The sequence below is a fragment of the Moschus berezovskii genome, chromosome 19 (genome assembly GCF_049115385.1).
Source record: "Moschus berezovskii isolate FMDL1 chromosome 19, NW_MosBer_1.0, whole genome shotgun sequence".
In the NCBI taxonomy this organism is placed as follows: domain Eukaryota; kingdom Metazoa; phylum Chordata; class Mammalia; order Artiodactyla; family Moschidae; genus Moschus; species Moschus berezovskii.
In genome coordinates, this window is record NC_142478.1 from 40149284 (window position 1) to 40169558 (window position 20275).

Below are 20275 nucleotides of genomic sequence, written 5' to 3' on the forward strand. Positions count from 1 at the left end.
AAAAAAGATATTACAACACATAGTGACTACCCCAGGGACATGGTTTCTTATATGTTACATTTAGTCAAATAAATTATTGTACTGAGATAGAAAAATCCAATAAAGTGATGTTGCTCTACCTACATAAAGTACAGACAAAAGATCTCCTCCCAAAACCAAGCTATATATATATATATATATATATATATAAACTTTTTAATTTTATATCAGTGGATAATTGGTTGATTAACAGTGTTATAATAGTTTCAGGTGTTCAGCAAAGTGATTCAGTTGTACATCTATTTTTCAAATTATTTTCCCACTTATATTGTTACAAAATATTGAGTAGAGTTCTAGTGCTATATAGTAGGTCTGTTGATTATCCAGTTTAAATACAGTAGTGTGTACATGTCCATCCCCAACCCCCTAACTATCCCTTCCCCACTGGTAACTGTAAGATCACCCTAAGTCTGTGGATCTCTTTCTGTTTCATAAGTTCATTTGTATCATTTCTGTTTAGATTCTGCTTGTAAGTAATATCATTAAATATTTGTTTTTCTCTGTCTGACTTACATCACCCAAGTATGTTGATCTCTATATTGTCCATGCTGCTACAAATGGCACCATTTCTTTCCTTTTCAATGACTAAGTAATATTTCATTGTATATATGTATTACTTTTTTTTTATCCATTTTCTGTCAGTGGACACTTAAGTAGTTTCCATGTCTTGGCTGTTGTAAACAGTGTTGCAATGAACATTGGGCTGCATGTATCCTTTGGGACCATGATTTTTATGTCTATGTTCATCAGTGATATTGGTCTGTAGTTTTCTTTTTGGTGATATCTTTGTTGAGTTTTGGTATCAGGGTTATGGTGGTCTCACAGAATGAAACTGTTTCAGAAAGATAGATGTTAGTTCTTCCCTAAATACATAATAGAATTTGCCTGTGAAGCCATCGGTTCCTGGACTTTTGTTTGTTGAGATTTTTAAATCACAGTTTCAATTTCAGAGTTTGTGATTAGTCTGTTCATATTTTCTATTTCTTCCAGGTTGTCCATTTTATTAGCATACAGTTGCTTGTACTAGTCCCTTATGATTCTTTGTATTTCTGAAGTGTCAGTGTAACTTATTTTTCATTTCTAATTTTATTGATTTGAGTCATCTCCTTTATCTTCTTAATGAGTCTGGCTAAAGATTTATCAATTTTGTTCATCATTTAAAAGAAACATCCTTTGGTTTCATTAACCTTTGCTATTATTTTCTTTGTCTCTATTTCATTTATTTCTGCTTTGATCTTTTGATTTACACCCTTCTACTAACTTTAGCTTTTGTTTTTTCCTCTTTCTCTAGTTTCTTATGTTGTAAGGTTGGATTGTTTATTTGAGATTTCTTCTGGTTTCCTGAAGTAAGATTGTATCTCTATAAACTTCCCTCTTAGAACTGCTTTTGCTGCACCCCATAGTTTTTTGATCATTGTGCTTTTATTTTCATTTTGTCTCTAGGCATTTTTTCATTTCCTTTTTGATTTCTTCAGTGATCTGTTGGTTGATTAGTAGAGTATTGTTTAGCCTTCATGTGTTTTTTGCGTTATTTTTTCTTGCAGTTGATTTCTAATCTCCTAGTGCTGTGGTCAGAAAAAGATGCTTTACATGATTTTGATTCCCTCAAATTTACCAAGGTTCACTTTGTGGCCCAGCTTGTAGTCAAATCCTAGAGAATCTTAATGTACCACGTGCACTTGAGATGAATGTGTATTCTGATGATTTTGGATGCAATGCTCTTTTAAATATCAATTAAGTCCATCTCCTTTGATGTATCATTTAAGACCTGTGTTTCCTTATTGATTTTCTGTCTGGATAATCTGTCCATTGATGCAAGTGGAATGTTCAAGTCTCCCACTAATATTATGCTGCTGTCAATTTCTCCCATTATGGCTATTAGTATTTGACTTATACTGAGTTGCTTTGTTGTCAGATGCATATATATTTACAGCTGTTATATCTTTCTCTTGGGTTGATCTTGTGCTATGATTTTGATTTTCATAAATTTTCCAAGGCTCACTTTGTGAATGTCCTTCTTTGTCTCTTATGACAGTCTTTGTGTTAAAGTCTATTTTGTCTGATGTTAGTATTGTTACTCCATCTGTCTTCTAATTTCCATCTCCTCACTTTCAGTCTCTATGTGTTCCCAGGTCTGAAGTGAGTCTCTTGTAGACAGCATATATTTGGGTCTTATTTTTGTATCCATTCAGCCAGTCTGTGTCTTTTGATCGGAGGGTTTACTTCATTTACATTTAAGGTAACTATTGATACATATGTTTCTATTGACACTTTCTGAATTGTTTGGGATTTATTTTTGTAGGTATTTTTCTTCTCTTCCTTTTTTGTTCTCTTGTGGCTTGATAATCATCTGTAGTGTGTTTGGGTTGCTTTGTGTGTGTGTGGAGTGTATGGTGGCTCAGAGGTTAAAGCATCTGCCTCCAATGCGGGAGACCCAGGTTCGATCCCTGGGTCGGGAAGATCCCCTGGAGAAGGAAACGGTAACCCACTCCAGTATTCTTGCCTGGAGAATCCCATGGACAGAGAAGTCTGGTAGGCTACAGTCCATGGGGTCGCAAAGAGTCGGACACGACTGAGCAACGGAATGGAACGGAGTGTATTATAGTGACACTACCTTCTGGCTTGCAGAGTTTCTGTTGAGTAATCAGCTGATAACCTTATAAGAGTTCCCTTGTATGCTATTTGTTATTTTTGCCCTGTTACTTTTAACATTTGTTCTTTCTCTTTAATTTTTGTCAATTTGATTACTCTGAGTTGTTATGTGTTCCGTCTTGGGTTTATCCTGCCTGGAGCTCTCTGCACTTCCTGAACTTGGTTGACTTTTTCCTTTCCCAGGTTAAGGGAGTTTTTAGCTATTATGTCTTCAAATACTTTCTCAGGTCCTTTTTCTCTCTTTTATCCTTTTGGAACCCCTATAATGTGAAAGCTGGTGCAATTAATATTTTCCTAGAAGTCTTAAGGTTGTCTTCATTTCTTTTTATTCTTTTTTTTTCTTTTATTTGGTTCTAAGACGGTGATTTCCACCATTCTGTCTACCAGCTCACTTATCCACTCTACCTCAGTATTCCATTATTGATTACTTCTAATGTATTTTTTCTTTTCAGTTATTGTATTACTCATCTCTGTTTGCGTGTTCTTTAGTTCTTCTAGGTCTTTGTTGAACATTTCTTGCATCTTCCTGATACTTGCCTCCATTCTTTTTCTGAAATCCTGGATCATCTTCATTGTCATTATTCTATTTTCTTTTTCTAGAATGTTGCCTGTATCTACCTCCTGTAGCTGTTTTCCTGGGTTTTTATCTTGTTCCCTCATCTAGGACATAATCCTTTGCCATTTAATTTTGTCTAACTTTCTGTGATTGTGGTTTTCTTTCCACAAGCTGCAGGATTGTAGCTCTTCTTGCTTCTGCTATCTGCTCTCTGGTTGGCGAGTCTATCTAAGTGACTTGAGGAAGATTCCTGATGGAAGCAATTGGTGGTGGGGCGGGGCAGTTGGGGAGTAGATTTGGGTCTTATCTCCCTGCTAGGAATGGCCATACTCAGTAAAACTTTAATCCACTTGCTTGCTGATGATTAGAACTGTTTTCCCTCCCTGTTGGTTGTTTGGACTGAGGCAACCCAGTACTGGAGGGTATAGGTTGTATGATGCAGCTAATGGCAGCCTTTGGAAGGGCTGACACCAATGAGTACTTCCCAGAACTTCTGCTGCCAGAGTCTTTGCCCCACAGTGAGCCCCAGGCATACCTTCTCCTCTGAAGGATACCCTCATACACCTGCAGGTAGGTCTGACCCAATTACTTTTGGGGTCACTGCTCTTTTCCCCTGGGTCTTGGTGTAACAAGACTTGGAACTCTGAACCGTCACTGCAGTGGGACAACTTCTGTGGTATAACTGCTTTCCAGGTTATGGGTTGCCCATCCAGCAGGTATGGAATTTGATACTATCATGTTTGTGCTCTTCCTACCATCTTATGGCTTCTACTTTCTGGGAAGTGTGTGGTATCTTTTCTGGTAGGTTCCAACATTTATTCATCAATGGTTATTCAACAGTTAGTTATAATTTTTGTGCTTTCACAAGAAGGGGTGAGCACATGTCCTTCTATTCTGTCATCTTGAGCTAATCTTGGGCATGAAGTGTTACATACAGTAACTCACTTCAATATTAAACTTGCATGAAAATAACTATCATAACACCAAATAGCAACATCAATAATATATATGTTACTATTGTAATGTTTAGTGTATAGTGGCATTTGAATATTTACCAATCATTAGAATACTAATTTCCAAAAGTAGTATTTTGGAAATATTATTTCTTTATGTTAAATTTATTAGGATAAAGACAGCCAGGGGTTGATGCCCAGTCATGAATATTATCTTTTCTTTCCTTGATGGAAAAGAATGAATAGGCTACATAGTAAATATATAAAATAGAAACAACAGAAGAATTTCTATTTTTAATATCACTTTTGAATTTTTTTCTGATAAATGAGACAAAGAGAAATATATTTTAGGAAACAAGACCTATGAAATCTTGACTAAATAAGATATTTTAGTGACCACAAAAAGACATATGACTATGCTAGTAACTTGGAACTTTTAATACCAAACTATGAACTTCATGAAATGAACTCAACTTCAAACTTTAATGTATATAAATTTAGTATTAAACTTGATTCTTAAAAAATATTATTTTCCTACAAGAGTACATTTCTGGATTTGCTCTAGATGAAGGTACTATGCTTAATGACTTCTTGATCTGCATTTTCTATCTAGAAATATTACAGTGTTTCTCTATCATTGTGATTTTCCTGGTAATTATATCACCATTTGATTGATATTTTTGAAGTTATTTTATTAGGTGCTTAAAAAATCATAATGTTTAGACAGGCTTGGGGAGTCATTTCTGTCATTGTTACATAACATCCCTAAAGATTGTTGGGGAAATTAAAAATCTTACCAACCAAGACCGCTCTGTCTCAATATAGAAGAGAGAAAGCACATGATTTATTATTGAAATTCATAACAGATTATATGTATGCAGGCAGTCATCGGAAGATTGTAAATTCTTGAATTTCACATGAATTTGTAGAATAACTTAAAGGGCTTCCCTGGTGGCTCAGAGGTTAAAGCGTCTGCCTCCAATGCGGGAGACCCGGATTCGATCCCTGGGTCGGGAAGATACCCTGGAGAAGGAAACGGTAACCCACTCCAGTATTCTTGCCTGGAGAATCCCATGGACGGAGAAGCCTGGTAGGCTACAGTCCACGGGGTCGCATAGAGTCGGACACGACTGAGCAACGGAACGGAACGGAATAATAATTAAAAACAATGTCTTCTTAAGACACAAATAGATGTATCTTGTGCCTCATCTATACCTCATGAGATATGTCTTGGTTAATTTCTAAATGATGTGCTTACAATTCTAGTGTCAGAAGTCTCTACATCTTTCATGTAAAGTCAAATGTCAAGCCTGTCATTGGGCTTATTATTAATATGTTTCAAGGAGATAGTATCATCTTTGTAATTACTTCGCATGATCATTTTAAAGATTAAATGAATTATCTGTAAAGTACTTATACAGTGCCAGCACATGATAATTCCTGTGTAAATACTGGATTAAAATCATTGTATCCTTGTGGCTTCACAGATATAAATAGTTTATCTTCTGTAAGATCAATAAAATTTTCATTGAAAACCACCTATTTGAGTGCTATGATTATTTAGTGTTCAGAAGTACTATCAGTCCTGCTTTTAGTGGAGTTATGTGAGTCAGTTTTGACTCTGACCCAGTGACAGTTATACTTTTTGTAAAGGTTAAATTTTAAAATAATTTTTATCAAATTCTTTAAAAGTTAAAGAATATGTTTTATATATATTTATTCCTAGAAGCAGTATAAATCTGTGTAATAAAAATCCAAATTAAAAACCGCTAGAAAATATAGCATACAAAATGAACTGTAGGAACTGTGGTGTAATATTTAAGGCAATATACACTACAAATTCAACAGAAATTAGTAAAATGTAAAAAAAATGAAAGGTCTTATTACATAGTGTGTACAAAATATTTTTCTAGAGGTTTCCAGAAAACATAGTTAATTGGAAAATAATTTCACAAACTATTTGACAGCATTACCTATCATACATTCTATAGGAAGTGTGCCTTTTCATATGAAGGAAATTATATTTTCTTGGTTTTGACTATACAGTTAATGGCTTAAAAGACTTTTCACTAAACATTAAAATCATATATTTGAACAATTATGATTAATATTATAAATTGTATTTACTTAAGATAAATTTACATTTTTCATTTAAGATAAAATTTTATAAATAAAATTTATAAAATTTTTTTCACTTAAGAAAAATTTACATTTTTCATTTAAGTTCCCAAACATCTTAGATAATCATCACCATTGGGTTACACTCTGTATTATTTTGTTGTATTTTCTGTCAGCATTCTCTGCATTTTTACTTTATGTGATTGTGTTTGTGAGGATGATGTGAGAAAGTGGGGATAGTAACAGCTAAATTGCCTACTTGCTCCAAAGTGTGTCACATTTAATGAATATAATTGAATAATAATTTTATTTATAAAATTTTATCTTAAATGAAAAATGTAAATTTATCTTAAGTAAATACAATTTATAATATTAATCATAATTGTTCACATCACATTGTGTGTGTGCATAGAGCAGGGGAAAGGCAATGGGACTAATGTCTCTTGTAAAATATAGTCTCTCACTCACTTAAGATTCCCTGTGAAACAATGAGATGCCACTACACTCCTATCAGAATGATGACACTACACTCCTATCAGAATGATGACACTACACTCCTATCAGAATGATGACTGCCGGTGAAGGTATGGAGCAAAAGGAGCTCTCTTGCGTTGCTGATGAGAAGGCAAATGATATAAGCTACTTTGGAAAAAAAAAAATTGTGGCAATTTTCTTTCTTTCTTTCTATTTTTTTTTTTAAACAAACTAATCAAACTCTTACATACAGTTCAGTAACATGCTCCTTAGGATCTAATCTAAGGATTTGAAAATTTAACTCTACCCAGATACCTAGACAGGGATGTTTACAGCAGTTTTATTCAAAATTACCAAAACTTGAATGTAACAAGATGTCCTTCAGAAGATAAATGAATAAATATACTGTGGTACATCCAGACAGTGTATTCAGTGATTTTAAAAAAAAGAGCTAACAAGCCATGACAGAGGAACTTTAAAATGTATTTGCTTCTCAGAAGCCAGTCTGAGAAGGCTACATATTGAATTGGTCTAGGGTTAGGGTTATGTGTGATTCCAACTATATAACAGTCTGAAAAAGGTAGAACTTTTGAAATAATTAGAAAGGTCAGTGTTTGTCAGAGGTTGAGGAGGATGGAGAGATCAACAGGCATAGCACAGAGGCTCTATAAGACAGTGAAACTATTCTACATGATATATATGCACATATGTCATTATACATTTGTCAAAACCCATGGAATATATAACACCAAGTACCCTATGTACTTAATGAACTCTAATATAAACTATGGACTTTTTTAGGTTAAAGATACATCACTGTATTGTCATCATTCCCCCCGCCACCCACACCGTGGGAATGTTGATAATGACAGAATCAGCACATGTAGAGGACCAGAGGGTATACGGAAAAATCTGTACTCTGCTCAATTTGTTCTTGAATATAAAACTGCTCTGAAAAAGAAAATAGATTGTTTTTTAAAATTCCTTCTCTATGAGAAAATCATGGCCCTTTAAAATTACAAAGTTGTGAAGTGGTATATACATGTATATTTGCATTAGTAAATTTCCAGAAGTAGATTAGCATTTGAAGCATAGTAGTTTTATATTAATCTTATGTGTAACTGTAAACATTTTAGATAAGAACATTCCAGTAAAGTTTATGTGATACAAAGCAATTTACACCCTTATTTTTCCACATTTTAGTAGAAGTTCCATTTAGGTTAAAGGTTATTATATTTTGGTTGTTGTTGTTCAGACTACTTTTAACCAAGAATTTTAATTCCATCAAATACACAGTTCAACAATTCACTTAAGTATAATAGTTTTCCATGTTGAATTTGATTCACAGTGCATATTAAATTACCATACTAAAGTTTTGATACCTTCCTTATTTCATAAATGAAAAGTAATTTTCTAAGAAATATTTCATATAAATTTAAATATGTTTACATATTTAAAAGCTTTAAAAGTTTCTATTAGCAATTATTTAATAGATTGAGGAAAATACAATTCCAGTATGCATTCTAATACATGGGTAGAATTGATACTATAATAAAATATTTAATATCTTCTTCTTTAATTTCTAAGATTTCAGCTTTTATTAGAATTAAATTAATCAATTTCAAACTAGAAATGCTAAAAAGAGGCAAGCAATATTATTATATAAGATTTCAATATTTTTAGTATGTTTTTCTGATGGATGGGGAGGAAGGATAAAAGGGTGACTTCAAAGAGTTAAGAACAAATTGCAACTTTTGAAAAACTAGCATCAAGCATAATTGGTAGAATCTAATTTTGAGCACTTATCACGTACTCAAAACTGATGGCTGTACTATCAGATATATAAAATATAACTATCCTTGGTTCCATAGGGACATGGAGAAGCACTGCCAATACACAGGTGAACCCATTTGAAAGTGAGAGAGTCAGAGAGAGAAAGACAAATATCATGTAATATAGCTTATATGTGGAATCTAAAATAAATGGTATAAATGAACCTATTTATAAAGCATAGAGTCACAGATGTAGAAAAAAAAAACTTACAGCTACCAAGGGGAAAGTGGGGGGAAGGATAAATTGTGAGATTGGGATTGACATATACACACTACTATTTATATAATAGATAACCAATTAGGACTTATTGTATAGCATAGGAAATCTACTCAATACTCAATAATGACTTACATGGGAAAATAATCTAAAAAAAAGTGGATATATGTATGCATAAAATTGATTCACTTAGCTTCACAGCAGATACTATTAATAACACAACAATGTAAATCAACTACACTCCAATAAAAATTAACTTACAAAAAAATCAAAGCATGTGAGAACTTGTGCACATAATGATATAGGATTAATATGCATGTTTGGGGCATGTGGTGTTATCAATCATGTTTTTGTTCACAAAATAATTTAGTTGGAGTAAAATTATGAATCTATTGCTTAAATGAGAAAAAAAAGGAGGGGGGCAGTCAGAGATTCCACATCCTTCTTTGCCCCACAAGGCCAGATGGATTTTAACTGCCCTAGAATGACTCAGTCCAGAGTCAGCACAGCCGTGGTATAATTGCATTCATAGGAAGGAAGATGGTGTATAGGCACCACCAGTTAGGGACCTCATTTATCTTGATCTTAGTGTCTAGAACAGGGACAGCAGAGGAGATCTCTTACTGGTCTCTGGCAGCAGAAAGTAACTCCAGAAGAGCATTTCTTTTCCTGACCTATACCAACTTAATACCACTTCTTGATTAAGTATTGAGAAAGGACTCACCAAAACAAATCAACGAGGTAGCTTCCTTCCTGAAGTTACTCTTGAATGAGGCCATGACATAGTAATATACTTGATGTTTGTTTCTAAATAACTTCTGTTTCATTAATAATGCTACTTCTTTTTTTTTCATATTGATACTCATTAAAAAAAAGTGGTAAAGATTGAATACCAAAAGCCCCTGATGCTGGGAAAGATTGAGGGCAGAAGGAGAAGAGGGCGTTAGAGGGTGACAGGACTGGATAGCATCTCCAATGCAATGCACGTGAACTTGACAAACTTTGGGAGATGTTGAGGGACAGGGAGGTTTGGCTATCTGCAGTCCATGGGATCGTAAAGAGTTGGACACGACTAGGTGACTGAAAACAAATATTTAATATTTTAAAATCATTATTTTGCTTTTACTCCTTTTAGTCCATTATAATAGGAATTTTTCACTTATTCATTAAAATGTTTCTTTAAAGTTACAAGTATCTCCAAGTTAAGGAATCTAATGGGCATGTTTTATTCCTTTTTTTTTTTTAAACTCTGAAATGTTTAGCATGTCATCACATCCTCTTTCTTGAAAAGTTCTTTTCCCTTTTTCTTCTTCTTCAGTACTTTCTTATAGTTTTCCTGCTATTCCTCAGGTACTCCTTTTTTTTTTTTTTCCTTTCTCTATCTCCCTTTGAAAGTTCTTTTTTTCTCTACCTGTAATTTAAGCAGTAACTTTGCCTGAAGTTTATTGTTATATTTGCCTTTCATTTTTCAAATAATCCTTTGACAAATTTGTGAAACCATGTATAAGTTCATTTTAAAACTCAGTTCAGAAGATGAAAAAAGTAGAGAATAAAGGCTAGGTGTAAAAGTCACTGAGCTCCTCTCTAGCTTTGTAACTTCGAAAGTTACCTAATTTCTCTGTGCTTTAATTCTTCTTAATCTGTAAAATCGTGGTAATTATAAGGTCCTTCATGCTGGATTGTTATGAGAGTTTACTGATTACATATATATAAAGTTCCTGGCACATGGAAAGTCTGCATTACATGTAATCTATTATTCATAATAGATGTTTCTATTACTAACAAAGACCTGTGACAGACGTAACCTTAAATATCTAAGTTCTACAAAATTTTCCATAATTTTATCGTTGTTTATTGTACATGCAGGAGACTCGGGTTTGATCTCTGGTTTGGGACGATCCCCTAGAGAAGGGAATGGCAACCCACTCCAGTATTTTTGCCTGGACAGAGGAGCCCTGTGGGCTACAGTCCATGGGGTCACAAAGAGTCAGACATGACTGAGCGACTAACACTTTCATTTTCCATTGTACATTTCAGTAGAATATGAATGCCTCAATTGTAATGCTTTTATCTTTGTTAGCTTTGGATTGTCAGCAAACAACTTCATCTCTGGGCTTACTGGGGAATTTACAATTTGTGAAATGAAAGCATTCGTGAAGAACATGATGATTGTATTCCTTGATTTGGTCAAAATTAGAAGGACTGATGCTAAAGCTGAAACTCCAATACTTTGGCCACCTCATGCGACGAGTTGACTCACTGGAAAAGAGTCTGCTGCTAGGAGGGATTGGGGGTGGGAGGAGACAGGGACGACAGAGAATGAGATGGCTGGATGGCATCACCGACTCTGTGGACATGAGTTTGAGTGAACTCTGGGAGTTGGTGATGGACAGGGAGGCCTGGCGTGCTGTGATTCATGGGGTCGCAAAGAGCTGGACATGACTGAGCGACTGAACTGAACTGAACTGAACTGAAGAGTGTAACAACCCCAAATTGTATCTCCTCAATAGCAACTAAACAACAAGAAAACCCCAAATTTCAAATATTAACTAAAAAGTGTTCAGCATTTAAATTCTATTTCCCATGTTCTCCTCTGCTTATAACAATGGACCCAAGGGAGCTACCCCAAACTCCATCCTTCTTCCCATCAGTCAAATGAAATGATATGAAGGTCCATGGTCAAATACAGAAATCCAGGAAGGGCTTTGAAATGGTTTATTCTCATTTTCCCTTCTTTGATCAGTTTCTCCCTCTTCCTGACACACACATGGGCATGTATATTTGAAGGCCCCTCTTAGGCAGCTTTCACAGACACCTAAATTGCTACCTGTCCCTCTGTACTTGATTACTTTTCTCTTTTGTCAGTGATTTCTGTGCTTTTATGAAAACTATTCTAATTATTATTCCTTACTGAGACTAGAATGGTGCAAAATTGACTTAATCTGTGGCACAAAGTTTACATCTTGCTGTAGAAAAGAAGTTATTGACAAGATTGTTAAACACTAAAATTGCTGAACAACAGAAGTAATTTCAATGTCTTTGGAAAAATAAGATCTTATCTCTCTGAAAGATTGTTTTCCATCTTGTCTGGGAAGAGAATGAGAATTCAAATATTGTTTTTCAATCCCCTGCTTCTCAGATATATATTTTTAAATCTTTAGAAATATTTAAAATTGTAGATTCTGCCACAGCCTAATTGTCAAAATGAACCACAATTTTAAAGTTAGATTTTTTTCTTTAAAGATATATTGTAAAAGTTCTTAGCTAATATAATAATACCTGCTTTTTCATTTATAAATTATGTTATATACTGTATTTTCTAGACTGTATTTATAGAATGTATGTCAATATTTTATATCACATTTATTATCAACTTACATTCATTTCAATGTGTTATTTATGAAGACATCAGCATGCATATTTTTGTAAGAAAAATTCTTTTGAAACAATTATGTCAAGAGAGTGGAGTGTGTGCATGAGTGCTGTCACTTCAGTCGTGTTCAGCTCTTTGCGACCCTATGGACCATGGCCTGCCAGGCTCTTCTGACCATGGGATCTGCCCAACGAAAGGATCAAACCTGTGTCTCTTATGTCTCCAGCATTGGTAGGCAGGTTCTTTAACACTAACATCACCTGGGAAGCCCAAGAAAGAGTAATTGCAGTTATTTTTGAAGATAGAAGCCAACAGCTACTTTCATTGAATGTGAAGTCCCCAGTATTAGGGCTATTTTATGGAAGACACTGAATTCTGTAATGCATTACTACTTCAATAAGCTCATACTTTAGTTGTAGAAATGATATTTGCAAGGTTAAAACTTCAAGATACAAAATGAAAACATAGATCATATTATTCACTAAGTGCTCTTAAAAGAGAGAGAGATAAATATCAGAAAAATAGACTTTCAGAAGAAAGCAAATATGAGTTTAGCATGATTAAAAATTTTTAAAAAATTGCAAATACATAACACAAAATTCTTCAAAGTAAATCTAAATGTAAAAAAAGATGCACTTCCAATTAGAAACTTGCTATACTAGTTTGGAACTAGACATACATGAGTTTAAGTTCAAAACTCAACACAATCTAAGCTTACGCTTGGGTAAATCATTTCCTCTCCCTAAACTTCATGTTCAATTATCACTATAATCATGTATAATGAGAAGTTAAACTAAGATGATGTATTTAAGCCTTGGAGCCAATTGAAGTTATCTTTTTTTCTGTGTCCATTATAGAACCGATTATTTTGGCACTGAGAAAACACATAGTACATATTGTGTTTTTAGATTTGATAACAATTAAAATTTTTATCCTCTCTTGTTAATGGTCCATTTTTTTCTTCTTGTGTAGTATGCAAAGTAGAAGCATAAATATTGTATACAAAATATGTTATCTGCTAGGCATCAACTTTGAACATTAATAAAATAAATGACTCCCTTTTAATAATATTGCTTTGAAAATAACTTAGTTCTTTTGTTACAGGAGATAACTGCAAGGCCACTGAATACAGCAAGATGAAAAGTATGCTTTTAGATTTACAAAATCAAAAATACATTACACAAGACAATGAAAACCCTAATGGTGATGACGTATTTCGGAAGAAGTTGCTGGTGGATCAAATGTTTAAATATTTTGATGCCGACAGTAATGGACTTGTAGATATTAATGAACTAACTCAGGTATGATTAATGATTAACAAGCTTATTTAAGTATAATATATTCAATATATTTACATTTGTGTGAGTTTTAACTATATTGATAACAATATATTTAATTCATATTGTTTGACTGTAGGCATAAAATATTTTAAGAGAAATATTTGACTACTTTATCAGCAGTATGAAGTTCAAGTAACAAATGTAATTTGTTAATTTCAAGTAACATCATACAAGATCCTTATATGATGTTACACAATTTAAAAGAGGCATCTACTTTTGACAGGTTTCTATACCTTAAATGCCAAAAGGAATTGCCAGTTCTCTATCTTATGGAATTTATAAAATATCACCAGACATGTTCTGTAGCTTTTGTAATTTTCTTAATTTTCTTATGGAAGCTTACTTATCTAAGGACATTATTGAAAATCAACTGAATACATCTATAATATAATGTAAATAAGTGATTTAAGAAAGTACTAAATTATTGATCTATTTAGTACTTTTTCAATAATCAAAGATCAACTATATTAAATTTAGTTTTAACATTATGTCTGTATTATTAAACTTCATGTCTTTGAAAATTGTCACCAAAATGATAAAATTTGTTACGTGAATATTTTAATACACAAAATTTTTTTATGTGAGCAATTATATGTGTGAAAAAATGGAAATAGTTTTATCTGTGTGTTACTGAGACTGATAAACTACTCTGAAAGAAAGTGAAATACCCACATTTAAGAACCTAAACTAGTTGTTGATAATGGTGGAAACGTAACATAAGGAACATAAGATTTTGCTGTAAATATGCATATAGGTTTTTAGGGAGAAGGGGAGAGAAGCCAATCCAGGATAACTAGGAAATTGGTACTAGCTCTGAGGAATGCTGCTGACTGCTTGATAATTCCTATGGTGGATCTTCCTATGGTAGATTTTGTTTCTGTGCTTAACAGTGAAAATAATTTTTAAAACTTCAATTGTCTATTTCCACAACATCATGCCATTCATATTTCATAGTTAATTTAATGGCTTATTTAAAAAAATCAACAATGTGAAATATCAGTTTTACTTTACAAACATTCAAGCTTTGGGATAGTGTAACTTAGTGGCGTCATTATCAAAGTGTCCTTCTGAGCCAATTGACTTGTCTATTTCAGTTAATTAAAATATATATCATTTTCATTATCTTCTTTAATCCAGCTTATATTTATAGAACAGTTTATAAGTCCTAGGCACTGGAATTCAAGGAATGAAACTGAAATTTTAGGGTAAAGTTAGTAAACTTTTAATTCAGATATCTATGTTGGTATACAACTCATAATTTATTTTTCACAAATGAAATTCTTTAGAATTTTAAATCTCTGGTAATTATCAGAGATGACTAGGCAATTCAATTAAATGTATTATACCTAAAGCATGTCACCTTGATCTTTGTGTGCCTGACATATTCAAATATAGTGTTTTTGGTTTTGAGTCTTACTTTTTTATTTTATAATATTTTTACTCTCTATTAACATGTATGCATTACTGTAACCATGGTTGGATATGACACATAATTTGCCAAATCTAACTATTATAAGATCTACATCCGAAAATGGAAAAACTGATCATCACTGGAAAATGGTATTGAAAGCATTCACTTGTAGTTGCTTTAAGTTTCTACTGCATCCAAGTTTATATTAATTTCCTAGACTAGCAGTAACAAAGCTCAGCAAACTTTGTGACTCAGACAACCTCTCTCTCAGTTCTGGAGGCTCAGTATCTGAAACTGAGGTGTTGGCAAGGCCATGCTCCCTTAGAAGAGAAGCTTCTTGGAGGGGTCTTTACTTCCCTTCTTCGGCTTCAGGTAGCACCAGGTACTCCTTGGCTTGTAGTGCATCACGCAAGTCTCTGCCTCTAGAGTCACATAGCTACTCTCTGTGTATTGTCTTCACAGCATCTTGTCTCTTCTTCAAAGGATACCAATCATATTGGATTAAGGGTCCTCCCTGTACCAGCAGGACTTCATCTAACATCATCTAATTGCATTGAAATTACTCTATTACCAAGAAAAGTTTACATTCTGATGTCCTCAGATTAAGGTTTTAACATATCTCTGGGGAGCGCACATATCAATCCATAATAAAGTCATCTGGTGCAGAGTTTAGTTTTTTTGTTATTATTATTATTATTTTGATTCAGACTTCATTTACATCTGAAACGTGCCCTCCCAATTCATCTGACAGTTATCATGCAGAAATGATCGTTAGAATGCCACTTATACATTGGTCAAACATGAGGTACATGCAAAGAAGGATCTGGGAAGGTAATATTTACTGACTCTTCTGCATACTTCCCATATAAATCAGTCCTTCCTTCAGCTTTATAGAGTGGAAATGGTATCCTCTCATCCATCAGCAATCAACTAACAGCCACTGTGGAAAGGATATACCACATTTCCAGCTAGCTATAGCACAAATACTGTTTTTGACTTGTCTCTTTAGGTTACAGGTGCTTTAGAAGAACTTGTATTCCAAGTATTATAATATGAAAGTCAATGATATATATGATTTTTAAAATTAACTTGAAAACATGTAACATCATCATTTAATATCAAGTTTCAAAAAGATTTAAATTAAAGGAGTAAAAAGGGAAAGGATCTTAATGGTTCTGTTAATAAGTTACAAGCTATGTTTAATAGAAATGTGTTATACAACTCTAAGACACGACAAGTAAAAACTAAAGAACATGATTTGACTTTGAGGTTTTATAAATGCAGCATTAATGCTTGCTGCACATGTTCTGTTCTTACTCCAAATAATGAATATATATATATATATATATATATTCTAAAGCTTCTCTTCGGTTTCCCTGGTGGTTCAGATGGTAAAGAATCTGCCTACAATGCAGGAGGCCCAGGTTAAAACCCTGGGTTGGGAAGATCCCCTGGAGGAGAAAATGGCAACCCATTCCAGTATTGTTGACTGGGAAATCCCATGGACAGAGGCACCTGGCAGGCTACTGTCCCATGGGGTCTCAAAGAGTCAGACATGACTGAGTGACTTCCACCACCACAAAGCTGCTTTTTCAGGAAATTAGAAACTAAAGTTCTTTCCATTTGAGAGAAGATAATAAAAAATAGCTGAAGAGGGTAAGGCCCATAAAATCACAGCAACTTGTAATAATAAGAAAGTACTTGCTAGTGTCAGATGACAAGGTGTAGACCTAGATCTCATTTGCTCCAACTCTTCCCCACTCTAGCTTGACATGAATACCTGTTACCACGTACTTAGTATCTGAGACTGGTTTTTGTATATTGAAATATCCAACTATAAATTCATATTTATCAAAATTGAAACTTTATACTTTCAAAAGAATCATGTTTTATGACGGTGATAAAAATTGATGTGAGAACATGGATAGATTTGTCCTTAACAATTGAAGGTCTGGAAGAGTTAAAACAGGTAATAACAGAAGTCAGTATGTGTTATGATGGGATAGGCATTTAAAAGATCATAGGAGGATATTTTATTTTATTTTATTTTGGTAATTAATTTATTTTTTATTGGAGGCAAATTATTTTACAATATTATATTGGTTGGTTTTGCCATACATTGACATGAATTCGCCCCGGGTTTACATAAGTTCCCCCTCCTGAACCCCCCTCCCACCTCCCTCCTCCCTTTATCCTCCCTCTGGGTCATCCCCGCATGCCAGCCCCAAGCATCCTATAACATGCATTGACCCTGAACTAGTGATTCGTTTCACATATGACAACATATATGTTTCAATGCCATTCTCCCAAATCATCCCACCCTCACCCTCTCCCATAGAGTCCCAAAGACTGTTCTATACATCTGTGTCTCTTTTGCTGTCTCATATACAGGGTTATCATTTGCATCTTTCTAAATTCCATAAAGATCATAGGAGGATATTTTAAAGGAGTGCATGGCCTGTACTGTACTGATGAAGTCCTAGGATTTCTTTTAAAAATTATTATTTTTATGATCATAGTGTAGTGATTAAGAACTTTAATTATAGAATTTGGGATCAAATTAATCTCTCTACTTGACACCATGCAATTTTTGGCAAGTGACTCAAGCTCTCTGTGTCCCAATTACCTTGTCTACATATTGAGAAAGATAACAATACACAATATGTAAATTGGATGTGATATTAATATTATTTTGAAAATGTAGCCTTCTAAGAAACATAACTCACACAATAGAAACAACATGATGAAATTATTAGTTATAATTATATTTCAAATCCAACTTTCCTGTGGATAAGGTAGATGATAATGGAAATAAAGAGGGCACACATGATTGAGTTAGTGGATGAACAACTGATCAATATTTCCATCCAGGTCATCCTGTGCATTTTTAATGTTTACAATTGCTTGATAAGTGAGAACAAATCAGCCATCATAACCCAGAAATCTATATTCACATTATTAATTATACAAACATTTTAATGCCAACTTTTACAATGAACAATGTTTCTTGAAAGGGAATGAAAATAATTTGGTTATTCCAAGAAATTAGGAAAAAATGAATTGCAGTATTTTTTAAAGAAATTCATTTTATCTCATAATTTATTTTATCTTATTTTATATATTTTATTCTGTTCATCTCATTTGAGGTACTCACATACTTATCTAATGTAGCTAGCATGAATGTTGTTAAATCCTGTGTGCTAGCCTAAAGACAAGTACATGTCCTCATCCTGCAAACACTGTGATATTGAGCATTTTCCCCAGAGTATATAGTGTCCCATCTTTACAGATATAAAGTTAAATTGAGCTAAACTTAAAATAAATATCGAATATATATTTCAAGATGCTGGTAGATGTTACAGCAAAATATCTCTACTTGTCAAGCTACAAAATATCTATTTTTGTTCAATTTTTTCTTGCCCATAATAGCAAGTTATAAGAAATAATTGACAAAAACATTTTCAGTAAGGCACCCATAGATATGTTATTAAATAAATAATATGTTTACTTGACTATATTGTGCAATTTAAAGATTTTTAAAATATGTAGATCCTCAGTTAGTATAGTAACTAATGATAATAGTAGTAGCAATTGTAATATTACTATTAATAATATTACATCACTACAATCCAGATGTCTGTCAGCTCCTTTGCACTTCTCTTTGAGCTAAACACACACACACACACACAATCCATTTGCAAAAAGCAACGTGTGTTGGTTGAATGATTGAAGATGTGTAAGGGTGGTAGAAGATGAGATTACACCACATATTACAAAAATCGCAAATTGAAATCCAGTTTAGAAGAAGCACTTTGTACACTTTTCCTTTCCTGTGCTCTGTCCAGAGCATGCCTTGCATTCCCTACACCGCAGATGCAGGACCCAAGTCTGTTCCTCAGTTTCAATTATTTAACTTTCCCTGGGGCTTCAAATTTCTTATCATTTCAAACAATATGGTCTGTTTTATTTAGATTCTCCCCCTAAATGTGTATAACCAAAGACATGACAATCAGTAGGTGCCAACATCTATCTGCCTCTTTAAGGGAAAAAAAAAAAAAAAACTAATGGCAAATTATAGAATATGACAATGTCAACATCAAAAACCAATATCTAGCACATTCTTTCCTCTGGGGAAATAAATTTCAGCCCCTGAGCCTAGCTACGTGAAATTCCTTTGCTGTCTTCTGCCTTGATTTTTTATACCCCTCAGAGAGATGTGAAATCTCATATCTCTTTCCTCAAGTGTGTATCAGATCTATTTACACCACATGACGAGGACTTTTGTCTCCCCAAAGTATGTGGGGTTGGATGATAAGGGAGATTGGGGTTTTGATCAAATTTTCTTTTTTAGAGAAATAGAACAGAGTATCACTGTCTTCTCTCCCATATATGTGTCTTAATTACTGTATGACAACGGTAATATTTCAATCACATTTGAAGTGTTTTTTTGAGAACTTTTGTTTTAATATGTATCGCCTCCCTTTATTAACAACAGGTATATGGACATTTGGGGATTCTCTAGTGGCTCAGTGGTAAAGTATCTGCCTGCCAATGGAGGGGACATGGGTTCGATTCTGGGGTTGGGAAGATCCCTTGGAGAATGTAATGGCAACTCACTCCAGTATTCTTGCCTGGGAAATTTCATGGACAGAGGAATCTGGTGGGCCATAATCCTTGAGGTCACAAAAGAGCTGGACGTGATTTAGTGACTAAAAACAATGGGCACTTTTAGTGTATTTTGTTCTGAGCAGCCCTAATACCTTTCTTGAATCTGTGCTAAATTGCCTGGATCCTATTCAGAATGAGGTTGTAGAACTGAATGGTTTTGACCAGTAGCCAGTTTTATGTTTAGTTCAGTTCAGTCACTCAGTCATGTTCAACTCTTTGCGACCCCATGCCAGGCTTCCCTTTCCATCACCAACTCCTGGAGCTTACTCAAACTCATGTCTGTTCAGTCCATGATGCCATCCAACCATCTCATCCTCTGTCATCCCCTTCTCCTCCCACCTTGAATCATTCCCAGAATCAGGGTTTTTTCCAATGAGTCAGTTCTTTGCATCAGGTAGCCAAAGTATTGGAATTTCACCTTCAGCACCAGTCCTTCCAATGAATATTCAGGACTGACTTCCTTTAGGATGGACTGGTTGGATATCCTTACAGACCAAAGGACTCTCAAGAGTCTTCTCCAACACCACAGTTCAAAAGCATCAATTCTTCAGTGCTCAGCTTTCTTTATATTCCAACTCTCACATTCATACATGACCACTGGAAAAACCATAGCTTTGACTAGATGGACCTTTGTTGGCAAAG

The 20275-nt window shown here is 34.0% G+C and overlaps 1 protein-coding gene across 3 annotated transcripts in view; it reads left to right on the top strand.

Annotated features, from left to right (window-relative positions):
* FSTL5 (follistatin like 5) overlaps window positions 1-20275 on the top strand; it is an 882948-nt gene that overhangs the window by 404548 nt on the left and 458125 nt on the right. For all 3 annotated transcript variants that reach the window (XM_055405237.2, XM_088827832.1, XM_088827833.1), the window contains exon 4: window positions 13319-13515. In XM_055405237.2, the coding sequence (XP_055261212.1) occupies window positions 13319-13515 (197 nt within the window). The remainder of the gene's footprint in view (window positions 1-13318; window positions 13516-20275) is intronic.